At 54.0% G+C, this 12,348-nt stretch overlaps 1 protein-coding gene across 2 annotated transcripts; it reads left to right on the top strand.

Annotated features, from left to right (window-relative positions):
- The first annotated feature begins 132 nt into the window (after window positions 1-132).
- MFAP2 (microfibril associated protein 2) lies at window positions 133-9,169 on the top strand. Of its 2 annotated transcripts, none has more exons than XM_086860405.1 (9): window positions 133-337; window positions 5,043-5,115; window positions 6,148-6,234; window positions 6,953-6,979; window positions 7,057-7,143; window positions 8,021-8,062; window positions 8,300-8,387; window positions 8,482-8,555; window positions 8,934-9,169. In XM_086860405.1, the coding sequence occupies exons 2-9, from the start codon at window positions 5,079-5,081 to the stop codon at window positions 9,035-9,037; spliced, it is 546 nt and encodes a 181-aa protein (XP_086716531.1). In that variant the 5' UTR covers window positions 133-337; window positions 5,043-5,078; the 3' UTR covers window positions 9,038-9,169. The 2 variants fall into 2 exon arrangements, with proteins under 2 accessions (XP_086716531.1, XP_086716530.1); XM_086860404.1 differs by lacking the exon at window positions 133-337 and adding an exon at window positions 2,164-2,305.
- Window positions 9,170-12,348: the final 3,179 nt, after the last annotated feature.

The following is a 12,348-nucleotide window of genomic DNA, read 5'->3' as shown; positions in this document are numbered from 1 at the left end:
GGGCTGGATGCTCGAAAGCAGGGAGCGGAGCCAGGGATGACATCCCAAAACCCATCAATCCCAATAAAAAAAAAAAAACCCAAACGGAGCGACCTCGCTCCAGCTGGAATTTCCTCGAAAATAACAACAAGGGCTGGAAAAAGCCCAGGTGTCCTGGCCGAGACCGCGGAACCACCGAGGAAAAACCGGAGCCGCCGCATCCCCATCCCCATCCCGGCCTTTTCCCGCTGCCGCTTCCTGCCGGGATCCGCTTCCATGGAAAACCCGAGCCCCCCCCCGAGCGCCTCCCTGCCCCGGGGAGCCGGGGATTAGCTCAGGAAATGAGGCACAAAAAAAGGTAAGAGAGGTTTCCTGCAGGCCCGGCCAAGGCTGCGCTGCTGAATCCAGGATTCCCGAGCCTTGGAAAAAACCCTCCGCGCCCCTTCTTGGCGCTTTTCAGAGCCCGGAGACGTTTTCCCGTCGGGATTTCCTCCGGGGGGGTTCGGCTGGGAGGGCGTGCAGAGTTATTGAATTATTGAATTATTAATTATATTAATGATTAGTTATATTAATTATTGACGGGCGGCTCGCGGATGGAGGCGAGCAGGGCTGAGGATAAAGCTGCAGGAGGGGCCGGCAGAAGCTCGGGGGGAGTTTTTGGGGTCCTTGGGGTGGTTTCATCCATCCTTCAGCCCGAAAAACCAGAGAGGAGTTGAGAAGCGCCTTCCAGCCCCGTCTGTCTCTCAGCCCGCTCTGAAAAATCCCTTTTTCCCCGCATTTTGCAGCTCTCGGCCCCTGTCCTGCTGCTCAGCCAGGAATCCAATCCCACGGGAGAAAATCTCTGCTCATCCCCATTCCCATCTCCAGACACCTCCTGTCTCCATCCCGCCGCTCTCCCTTCGCTCCTTTCCTGCCTTTTCACCCCAAACCTGCGGGGTTCGCCCCCCGGCCCCGGCTCCGCGTCCCTGCCGAGCTCGGTGGGCTTTGGGATCATCCCGATCCCTCCGGGAATGCGCCAGGAGCGGGGAAAGGGGCCCCAGGCCGGCCCGGGGGGGCTGCGGAGCCTCCGCCAGCCCCGCCCCGCCGGGAACAGCGGCATTTGGGGCATTTGGGACATTTGGGACATTTGGGGCATTTGGGGCATTTGGGGCATTTGGGGCATTTGGGACATTTGGGGCATTTGGGGCATTTGGGACATTTGGGACATTTGGGGCATTTGGGGCATTTGGGGCATTTGGGGCATTTGGGACATTTGGGGCATTTGGGGCATTTGGGGCATTTGGGGCATTTGGGACATTTGGGGGATTTTGGGGGATTTGGGGCATTTGGGGCATTTGGGGCATTTGGGGCATTTGGGACATTTGGGGCATTTTGGGGCATTTGGGACATTTGGGGCATTTGGGGCATTTGGGGCATTTGGGTCCTTTTGGGGGATTTGGGTCCTTTGGGGATAAATCCCCCTCGGGGCTGCAGCATCCTCGCTGCTGCGGGGGAATCGGGATCCAGCCGTGCCTCGGGAGGGGAGCCGTGATCCCAGCATCCCAAATTTTGGGGTGTTTTTACTCCAGGAGGTGACAGAAACCCCACCCTGAGCTGCTCCTTCCACCCCTCCCTCCCTCCCCGCGGCCCCACAAACCCCGGCCCGCTCCGTGCGGCTTCCTCGGATCCAAAACTCATCCAGACGGGAAAAAAACCCCAAAAAACCCCTCGGTGCACCCCGGCCCCGGCAGCAGAGCTTCTTTTTGGGGGGTTTTGGGGGGTTTTGGGGGGTTTTGCGGGTTTTTGTGGGTTTTTCCCGGGTTTTTGTGGGTTTTTGTGGGTTTTCCCCGGGTTTTTGCTGGTTTTTGCGGGTTTTTGTGGGTTTTTGCGGGTTTTTGCAGGTTTTTGCTGGTTTTTCCCGGGTTTTTGTGGATTTTTGTGGGGTTTTGCGGGTTTTTGTGGGTTTTTCCCGGGTTTTTGTGGGGTTTTGTGAGTTTTTGTGGGTTTTTGTGGGTTTTTGCGGGTTTTTGTGGATTTTTGCGGGTTTTTGCAGGTTTTTGTGGGTTTTTCCCGGGTTTTTGTGGATTTTTGTGAGTTTTTGTGGATTTTTGTGGGTTTTCCCCGGGTTTCCCCCTCCCCATCGCGGGAGGAGGAAGGGGCCGGCTCAGGTGTGGCTTTAGGACCCAGCGGATCCCCCGTGCTGGAGGTTGGAGCTTTTTAGGGGTTGTATTTTTTTTTTTTTTTCTGGGTTTTTTTTTTGGTTTTTTTTGACTCTCATTTCAAGAGTTTTGGAGAAGCAGAGAGAGGAGAGCGAGGCGGTGGGCGAGGGCAGAGCCGGCACTCACTGGTAAGGAGCAGACCAGGGAAAAACCCCCTCCCCAATTCCCAGGAATTCCGGGGACCCCCCCCCTCCTCCCCAGCAGCAAACCGGGGCTGAACCCCCATTTCGGGGGGGCTTTGTGAAACCTCCAGCGGTTGGGAGCTTGGAAAAACCATGGGGAAAAACAAAGTTTCGACTTTTTAACCTCACAAACCCTCGATTTTTGGGGGCCTGAGGGAGCGGCAGCCCGGGTGGGGGGCCAAGGGGGGCCCTTCTTTGAGGCCTGACAGTTGTTGGAGATTTTTAACCACTTCCAAAAAGTCTAAAAATACCCCAAAAACCTGGAGGAAGCTGTGGGTTTGTCGGTTGGGATTTTTTTCTTTTTCCCCTCGTTTTTCCACCCTGGAAAAGGATCTTTTATTCCGATTTATTTTGGGGGACGGGGCCCCCCTGAGGAAAAGGTGATGTGTGAAAACGGGGATGGGGGCACCGAGCTCTTTACCTCTGGTCAGGGGCCAAAATAAATGGAATCCTTAAATATTCCCTTTGTTCTCCAACTCTCTGGCAAGGAGAGAGCTTTAAAAAAAAAAAAAAAAAAAAAAAAAAAATTTAAAAAAAGCGAAACAAAAAGAATGAAAGAAAAAGAAAAGAAAGGAAAATTGGAGGGGGGGGGGGAAGCTGGGGGAAGGAGGAGAGGCTGGGGGAAGGTGGGGTTTAGCAGAATGAAAGGGACTGTGGTGTTCTTTCTCCGGGGTTGATTGTTCCCAGATGTGCAGTTGCAAAAACATCTGGCGCGGTCGGAGCCGCCGGACCCCCGCACGGAGGGAGCGGAGCCCGGGGAAGGGAAGGGGGAACAGCGGGGCCCTCCCGGCGGGGACGGGGGCGGCTTCAGCCCCTCCTCGGTGGCCTTGGCTGAAGGGGGACACCGTGGGGACACCGTGGGACACCCTGGGACACCCCGGGGCACCGTGGGGGTCTCTCCGGGGTCCCGGTCGGGAGCAGCCCTGGCGTGGCCCCCGGGGCAGACGTGACCCGACTGTCCCCGTCCCGCAGCCAAAGCCCACGAGCTCCGGCCAAGGCTGGGGGGAAATTCAGGGAATCGGAGCTCGGGAGGAGCCGCGAGGGCTGGAGATGGGGATGGGAGCGGGGGAGGACAGCAGGGATGGCTCCAGAGGGGGTGTCCAGCTGTCTGTCTGTCCATCCATGCATGCATGCATCCATCCATCCATCCCTCATCCATCCATCCATCCATCATCCATCCATCATCCATCCATCCATCCATCCCTCATCCATCCATCCATCCATCATCCATCATCCATCCATCATCCATCCATCCATCCATCCATCCATCCATCATCCATCCATCCATCATCCATCATCCATCATCCATCATCCATCCATCCATCCATCCATCCATCCATCCATCATCCATCCATCCATCCATCCATCATCCATCCATCATCCATCCATCATCCATCCATCATCCATCCATCCATCCATCATCCATCCATCCATCATCCATCATCCATCCATCATCCATCCATCATCCATCATCCATCCATCATCCATCCATCATCCATCCATCCATCCATCCTCATCCATCCATCCATCCATCATCCATCCATCCATCATCCATCCATCCATCCATCATCCATCCATCATCCATCCATCCATCATCCATCCATCCATCATTCATCCATCCATCATCCATCCATCATCCATCCATCCATCATCCATCCATCCATCATCCATCCATCCATCCATCCATCCATCATCCATCCATCCATCCATCCATCATCCATCCATCATCCATCCATCATCCATCCATCATCCATCCATCATCCATCATCCATCATCCATCATCCATCATCCATCCATCATCCATCCATCCATCCATCATCCATCCATCCATCCATCCATCATCCATCATCCATCCATCCATCCATCCATCCATCCATCCATCCATCATCCATCATCCATCATCCATCATCCATCCATCATCCATCCATCATCCATCCATCATCCATCCATCCATCCATCCATCATCCATCCATCCATCCATCCATCCATCATCCATCCATCCATCCATCCATCATCCATCCATCCATCCATCCATCATCCATCCATCCATCCATCCATCATCCATCATCCATCCATCATCCATCCATCCATCATCCATCCATCATCCACGTTCCCATGGATTTAGGGGATGCCCGAGCAGTGGCACCCCCCCTCCACCCCAAACAATTCATTTCCCAAGGAATTGGAAACCTTGGGAAAGGAGCCCCAGAGTTCTGCTCCGGGGGGGTCTGGATTGGCCGCATCCCGGGAATGATCCCGGGAATGATCCCGGGAAGGATCCCACCATCCCAGCTGTGACTCTGGATCCTGGGAGTGATCCCACATCCCAGGAATGATCCCGGGACTGATCCCATATCCCGGGACTGATCCCACATCCTGGGAATGATCCCGGGACTGATCCCACATCCCGGGACTGATCCCACATCCTGGGAATGATCCCGGGACTGATCCCACATCCCAGGAATGATCCCGGCACCAATCCCACATCCTGGGACTGATCCCACATCCCGGGACTGATCCCACATCCCGGCGTTTCTCCTCCCTGCTCTGCCCGCGGGATATTCCAGGGCTTGGTCCCTGCGAATCCCCTGGGAAGGGGCGGGACGCCTTTCGGGGGAAATTCCTTCATTTCTGAGGTTTTCTGGAATCCCCCCCGACTCCGATTCCCTCTGTTCCCACCCAGATCCTCCGGCTCCGTCCCGTCCCTCGTTCCAGCAGGATGAGAGCGGCGGAGCTCCTGCTGCTGTGTCTGCCAGGTCAGCGTCCCCAAACCCCCGGCGCTGCTCCCATCCCCCAAATCCGCCTTTCCCACAGACATTTTTACCAGATTTCCTCAGTTTGAAATCCCCAGGCACGTCTGGAGGGTCCAAACTCTCATTTTCGGGCTCTAAACCCCCTCTCTAGAGCAGAAAACCTATTTTTTTTTGTGTCCTCAGACCTCATTTTCACATCCCAAATCTTTATTTTTATGCCCCAAACCCTCATTTTTATGCCCCAACCTCATTTTTACATCCTCAAACCGAACCTTGAGGTCCCAAATCTTCACTTTTGGAGCCCAAAGCTCTGATTCTGTGGTTGAAAACTTCATTTTTTGTGGCACAAACCTTCATTTCTAACTTCCAAATGCCCTTTTTGAGGTCTAAAGCTTCATCTTAATGCCCAAAACCTCATTTTTTAAACCAGATCCCGCTTTTGGGGTGTCCATAGGATCCCGGGTTTGGGGTGTCAGTGGGATCACAGATCCCGGGTTTGGGGATCACAGATCCCGGGTTTGGGGTCACAGATCCCGGGTTTGGGATCCCGGGTTTGGGGGTTCCAGATTCCGGGTTTGGAATCTCGGATCCCGAGTTTGGGGGTCCCAGATCCCAGGTTTGGGGTCTCAGATCCCGGGTTTGGGGTCCCGGATCCCGGGTTTGGGGTGTCCGTGGGATCCTGGGTTTGGGGTCTCAGTAGGGTCTCAGATCCCGGGTTTGGGGTCCCGGATCCCGGGTTTGGGGTCCCAGATCCTGGGTTTGGGGTGTCAGTGGGGTCCCAGATCCCGGATTTGGGGTCTCAGATCCCGGGTTTGGGGTGTCCGTGGGATCCTGGGTTTGGGGTCTCAGTAGGGTCTCAGATCCCAGTTTTGGGGGTCCCAGATCCCAGTTTTGGGGGTCCCAGATCCCAGTTTTGGGGTCCTGGATCCCGGATTTGGGGTCTCAGATCCCGGATTTGGGGTCCCAGATCCCAGTTTTGGGGGTCCCAGATCCCAGTTTTGGGGGTCCCACACCCACGGCCCCCGTGTCCCGCAGCGCTCCTGGTGCAGGGCCAGTACAGCCGCTTCGAGGGCATCACGTACCCCGAGCCAGTCCAGTACTCCCAGTACGACCAGCAGGCCGGTGAGAGCCGGGACAGCCCTGTCCCATCCCCTCTGCTTTCCCTGGAAAACACCCTGGGAAAAACTCCTCCCTCTTCTTCCTCTCCATCCTCACCTCTGCAATCCCCAAACTTCCGTCTCTGCTCTCACTGGCAATTCTTTATTAAACCCTTATCAAATTCTTTATTAAAAACTATTTATCCGATTATTTCTTAAACCCTTACCCAATTATTTCTTACACCATTATCAAATTCTTTATTAAACCTTTATCAAATTCTTTATTAAACCTTTATCAAATTCTTTATTAAACCTTTACCAAATTCTTTATTAAACCTTTATCAAATTCTTTATTAAACCTTTATCAAATTCTTTATTAAACCTTTACCAAATTCTTTATTAAACCCTTATCAAATTCTTTATTAAACCTTTATCAAATTCTTTATTAAACCTTTATCAAATTCTTTATTAAACCCTTATCAAATTCTTTATTAACCCTTAATTTTTTTTTTAAATTTTTATTAAACCTTAATTAATCGGGGTACCTATTAAAAGCCTTTTATCCAGTTATTTTTTTGAACCTTTATCCATCCCAAATCCCCACCCTGTGGGAAGCGGCCCTGGAGTGCCTGGGGGGGTTTTCCCGACCCGCCACAGAATTCCAGGGATCTCATTTCCCGCTCCCCACGGGATGAGTTTTCTCCCTAAATCCATCCTGAGGCAGTTTCCTGTTTTATCCCCAGAAATTCAGGATTACTACGATTACCACGGTGAGTGTTTCCCCCCCGGGACCCCGGCGGGGGGATCGGGGTTTGGGGGTGTCCCTGCACCGGCTCTGTCCTTGCAGATGTCACCCCCCGAGTCCCGGAGGAGCAATTCCGGTACCAATCCCAGCAGCAATCCCAGCAGGAAACCGTGCCGGCCCCGACCCCAGGTGGGTGACAGTCCCCAGGTGGGTGACAGTCCCCAGGGGTGGGTGACAGTCCCCAGGGGTGGGTGACAGTCCCCAGGTGGGTGACAGTCCCGGGGGTGGGTGACAGTCCCCAGGTGGGTGGGTGACAGTCCCCAGGTGGGTGACAGTCCCCAGGTGGGTGGGTGACAGTCCCCAGGGGTGGGTGACAGTCCCGGGGGTGGGTGACAGTCCCCAGGTGGGTGACAGTCCCCAGGTGGGTGGGTGACAGTCCCCAGGGGTGGGTGACAGTCCCGGGGGTGGGTGACAGTCCCCAGGTGGGTGACAGTCCCCAGGGGTGGGTGACAGTCCCGGGGGTGGGTGACAGTCCCCAGGGGTGGGTGACAGTCCCGGGGGTGGGTGACAGTCCCGGGGGTGGGTGACAGTCCCCAGGTGGGTGACAGTCCCCAGGGGTGGGTGACAGTCCCCAGGTGGGTGACAGTCCCCAGGTGGGTGGGTGACAGTCCCCAGGGGTGGGTGACAGTCCCCAGGTGGGTGACAGTCCCCAGGTGGGTGACAGTCCCGGGGGTGGGTGACAGTCCCCAGGGTGGGTAACAGTCCCCAGGGGTGGGTGACAGTCCCCAGGTGGGTGACATCTCCCCCTGAACCCCCAGGGCCAGGGGCTCTCTGTCCCTCCCTGTTCTCCTCCCGGAGCAGCCGGGGGGTGCCGAGGCTGCTCCAGCCCTAAAATCCAGGGAAAGGGCAAGGACGCGCTTCTGCCCCATCCTGAAATTCCCTTCTCTGTCCCCATCCCTGTGTCCCTGTCCCTGTCCCTGTCCCTGTCCCTGTGTCCCTGTCCCTGTCCCTTCCCTGTCCCCATCCCTGTGTCCCTGTCCCTGTCCCTGTCCCTGTCCCCCCTCAGCCGCGGTGCCCGAGACGGAGCCCACGGAGCCGGGACCGCTCGGTGAGTGCCGATCCCGTTCCCCATCCCCGGGGCCGGGCTGTGCCGGGACAACCGGGGCGGGGGGAGGCGCTGGGTGAGGAATCGCCGGGAATCGCCGGGAATTGCCTGGAATTGCCGGGAATTGCCGGGAATCGCCGGGAATCGCCGGGAATTGCCTGGAATTGCCGGGAATTGCCGGGAATTGCCTGGAATTGCCGGGAATTGCCGGGAATTGCCGGGAATCGCCGCTTTCCGCAGACTGCCGGGAGGAGCAGTACCCCTGCACCCGGCTCTACTCGGTGCACAAGCCCTGCAAGCAGTGCCTGAACGAGATCTGCTTCTACAGGTGCGTGAGGCCGGGGGAACATTCCCTGATCCCCCCGGAGATCCCGGGAACCCCTCTGCCTCACATCCCGTCCTTTCTGTTCCCAAAATTCCAGCCTCCGCCGGGTTTACGTCATCAACAAGGAGATCTGCGTCCGCACCGTGTGCGCCCACGAGGAGCTGCTGAGAGGTGAGAGGGGCGCCCCAAAAACCGGGATCGTCCCCGCTCAAATCGCCCTTGTCCCCCGAATTCCGAGGAGGGAAAATCCCGCTGGGACAAAGAGACCCCCGGGATCAGAGCGGGATCGCGGTTTGGGGTGGAGCTGGGTGCGCACCCATCGGGCGGGGGGTCCCCCGCTGCCCCCAAAACCCCAAAACCCCCCTGAGCAGAGCGGGATCGCGGTTTGGGGTGGGGTCAGGGTGAGCAGCCATGGGGCTGGGGGTCTCCCCTGCCCCCAGAACCCCCGGGATCAGAGCGGGATCGCGTTTTGGGGCGGGAGCGGGGCTCTCCCCCGCTGCTCCCCCGGAATTTTCCCCATATCCAGGGCTATCCCCTCGCTCCCCGCAGCCGACCTGTGCCGGGACAAGTTCTCCAAGTGCGGGGTGATGGCCACGAGCGGATTGTGCCAGAGCGTGGGAGCGTCCTGCGCCCGCAGCTGCGGCGGCTGCTGAGCCCGGCCCCGCTCCGGAGCTCCCGGGCATCACCGAGCAGCTCCCCGAAATCCCGGGAATTCTCTCTCTCTCTCTCTCTGGGTGTTTTGGTTTTTTTGTGCACATAATAATTAAAACGGGCAAGGGGGGGTTTATTGTTTCTGTGCCTTTCTCTGTTCTGCGGCGGGGGGAGAGCCCCGGGGGGACCCTGCGGCTCCCGGCCCTTCCTTTGGGATCGTTCCCAAATTTTGGGCTCCTTCCTTTGGGATCATTCCCAATTTTGGGATTCCTTCCTTTGGGATCGTTCCCAAATTTTGGGCTCCTTCCTTTGGGATCATTCCCAATCTTTGGGCTCCTTCCTTTGGGATCATTCCCAATCTTTGGGGTTCCTTCCTTTGGGATCATTCCCAATTTTGGGATTCCTTCCTTTGGGATCGTTCCAAATTTTGGGCTCCTTCCTTTGGGATCATTCCCAATCTTTGAGTTCCTTCCTTTGGGATCATTCCCAATCTTTGAGCTGTTTCCTTTGGGAATTATTCCCAAAGTTGGGATTCCTTCCTTTGGGATCATTCCAATCTTCGGGCTCCTTCCTTTGGGATTATTCCCAAATTTGGGCTGTTTCCTTTGGGATCATTCCCAATCTTTGGGCTCCTTCCTTTGGGATCATTCCCAAATTTGGGGTTCCTTCCTTTGGGATCATTCCCAATTTTGGGTTCCTTCCTTTGGGATCATTCCCAATCTTTGGGGTTCCTTCCTTTGGGATCATTCCCAATTTTGGGATTCCTTCCTTTGGGATCGTTCCAAATTTTGGGCTCCTTCCTTTGGGATCATTCCCAATCTTTGAGCTGTTTCCTTTGGGAATTATTCCCAAAGTTTGGATTCCTTCCTTTGGGATCATTCCAATCTTTGGGCTCCTTCCCTTGGGATTATTCCCAATTTTGAACTGTTTCCTTTGGGAATTATTCCCAATTTTGGGCTGTTTCCTTTGGGATCATTCCCAATCTTTGGGTTTCTTCCTTTGGGATCATTCCCAATTTTGGGTTCCTTCCTTTGGGATCATTCCCAATTTTGGGATTCCTTCCTTTGGGATTATTCCGGGAAAAATAAAAATCCGGGAATAGGGGAAAAAAAAAACGGGAAAGAAAACAACAAACCGGGAATAAAGAAAAAACAGGGAATTGGGAAAATCCGGGAAAAATCCGGCGGGAGGACGGGGACGGGATGGGGGGACGGGAAAATTTGGGTGGGAATAGGGAAAAATGTGAAAAAAGGGGAAAAATCGGGGAGGATTTGGGGGGAAAAAATTGGGAAAAATCAACAAAATGCGGGTGAAAAGTGGGGAAAAAGAGGAAAACGAGGCCAAATTTCGGTTAAAAATGAGGAAAGAGACGAAATTGGGGCAGATCTGGGGGAAAATGGTCCAAAAAAGGTAAAGAATTTGTTCAGATTTGGGTAAAAAGTGCCCAAAACGAGCAAAAAAGGCCAAAATATGAGGTAAAACCCGGAAAAATAAAATCAAAATTAATCCAGATTTGGGTCCAAAATGGCCAAAAAATTCCAAAATTAATTCAGATTTGGGTCAGAAATTGCCAAAAGTTGGGGAAAGGAGGAAAAAGGTGGAGAAAATTGGGTGGGAAAGGGGCAAAAAAGGGAAAATAAGGCCAAATTGGGGGGAAAGCGGAAAAAAAAAAGAGAAAATTCGGGGGGAAAACGAAAAAAAAAGTAGAAAATCTGAAGAAAAAGGGGAAAAAGAAGAGACAAAATTTGGTGGAAAAAAAATGAGACAATTTGGGATAAAAATGGAAAAAAGAGACAAAATTTCGGGCAAAAATGGGTGAAAATCCCAAAATTTGTCAGGATTTGTTTCCAAAGAGGCCCCAAAGAATCAAATTAGGCCAAATTTGGGTCAAAAACAGGAAAAAAACAGACAAAATTTGAGGTAAAAATGAGATTAAAAGGGGGGAAAAAAGAGGGATTTTGGTGCAGGTTTGGGTCCAGAGGTCCATGAAAGGTTCCTGAGGGACTTTCAGAAGGTTCTGGAGCCACCCCGGGGGTTCCAGACTATCCTGAATGGTGCTGGGTGGTGCTGAGGTTCTAGATCGTTCTGCAGGGCTCTAGAGCGTTCTGCGGGTTCTAGAGCGTTCTACTGGGTTCTAGATCGTTCTACTGGGTTCTAGATCGTTCTAGAGGGTTCTAGATCGTTCTAGAGGGTTCTAGATCGTTCTAGATCGTTCTAGATCGTTCTAGAGGTTCTAGATCGTTCTAGAGGGTTCTAGATCGTTCTACCGGGTTCTAGACTGTTCTACCGGGTTCTAGACTGTTCTACCGGGTTCTAGACTGTTCTACCGGGTTCTAGATCGTTCTACTGGGTTCTGGACTGTTCTACCGGGTTCTAGACTATCTTGACTAGTCCTGAGCAGTGCTGAGGTTCTAGATCGCCCTGAGGATCCTGAGGGGCTTCCAGAAGGTTCTGGATCCATCCTGAGGGTCCTGAGGGGCTTCCAGAAGGTTCTGGATCCATCCCGAGGGTCCTGAAGGCTGCTGAGGTTCTCCCGGGGTTTTGGACTGTCCTGGGTGATCTGGAACCTCAGCACCGGGCGGGGTCCAGCAGAATATTCCAGAACCCCCAGACTGGTTCCAGAACCTCGGGACTCTCAGGATGGATTTTGGGGTGAAATCCCAGGGGATTTTGGGTGGAAATTCGGGGATTTGGGGGGAAAATCTGGGATTTTGAGATGAAATTCGGGGATCTGGGGGAAAATTTGGGATTTTGGGGTGACAAAGAGACCCCCGGGGTGGGTTTGGGGTGGATTTTAGGGGGGTTTGGGGTGGATTTTGGGTGGGTTTGGGGTGGATTTTGGGGTGGATTTGGGGAGGATTTTGGGGTGGATTTTAGGGGGGTTTGGGGTGGAGTTTGGGTGGATTTTGGGGGGGGGTTGGGTGGATTTTGGGGTGGGTTTGGGGTGGATTTTGGGGTGGATTTGTGGGTGGATTTTGGGGTGGATTTGGGGTGGATTTTGGGGTGGGTTTGGGGTGGATTTGGTGGGGGGGGTTTGGGGTGGATTTTGGTGGGGGTTTGGGGTGGATTTTGGGGTGGATTTGTGGGTGGATTTTGGGGTGGGTTTGGGGTGCTGCCCAAGCCTATAAAAAGGGTTTGGGGTGGGGTCTCGCAGTTTTTGGGGTCCCCTATAGAAGGGGGATGGGTTGGGCTGTAGGGCGTGGGGATTTCCTGCAGTTCTTTGCTGATTTCTGTTTATTATTAATATTATTCTTATTATTCATTATTATTTAGGGACCAAATTCAACCCAGCCCAAATCTGGCATTCCCAAAA

This window comes from Cyanistes caeruleus, chromosome 22, assembly GCF_971803275.1.
Source record: "Cyanistes caeruleus chromosome 22, bCyaCae1.hap1.1, whole genome shotgun sequence".
Taxonomy (NCBI): Eukaryota; Metazoa; Chordata; class Aves; order Passeriformes; family Paridae; genus Cyanistes; species Cyanistes caeruleus.
The sequence above is the reverse complement of the archived record's forward strand: the minus strand, read 5'-3'. Positions and strand labels throughout refer to the sequence as shown.

Coding starts and splice junctions, on each gene's coding strand:
- MFAP2 (XM_086860405.1), top strand. CDS start 5,079: ATGAGAGCGGCGGAGCTCCTGCTGCTGTGTCTGCCAG. Junction 6,980..7,056: donor GGATTACTACGATTACCACG/GTGAGTGTTTCC, acceptor CTGTCCTTGCAG/ATGTCACCCCCCGAGTCCCG. Junction 8,063..8,299: donor CACGGAGCCGGGACCGCTCG/GTGAGTGCCGAT, acceptor CGCTTTCCGCAG/ACTGCCGGGAGGAGCAGTAC.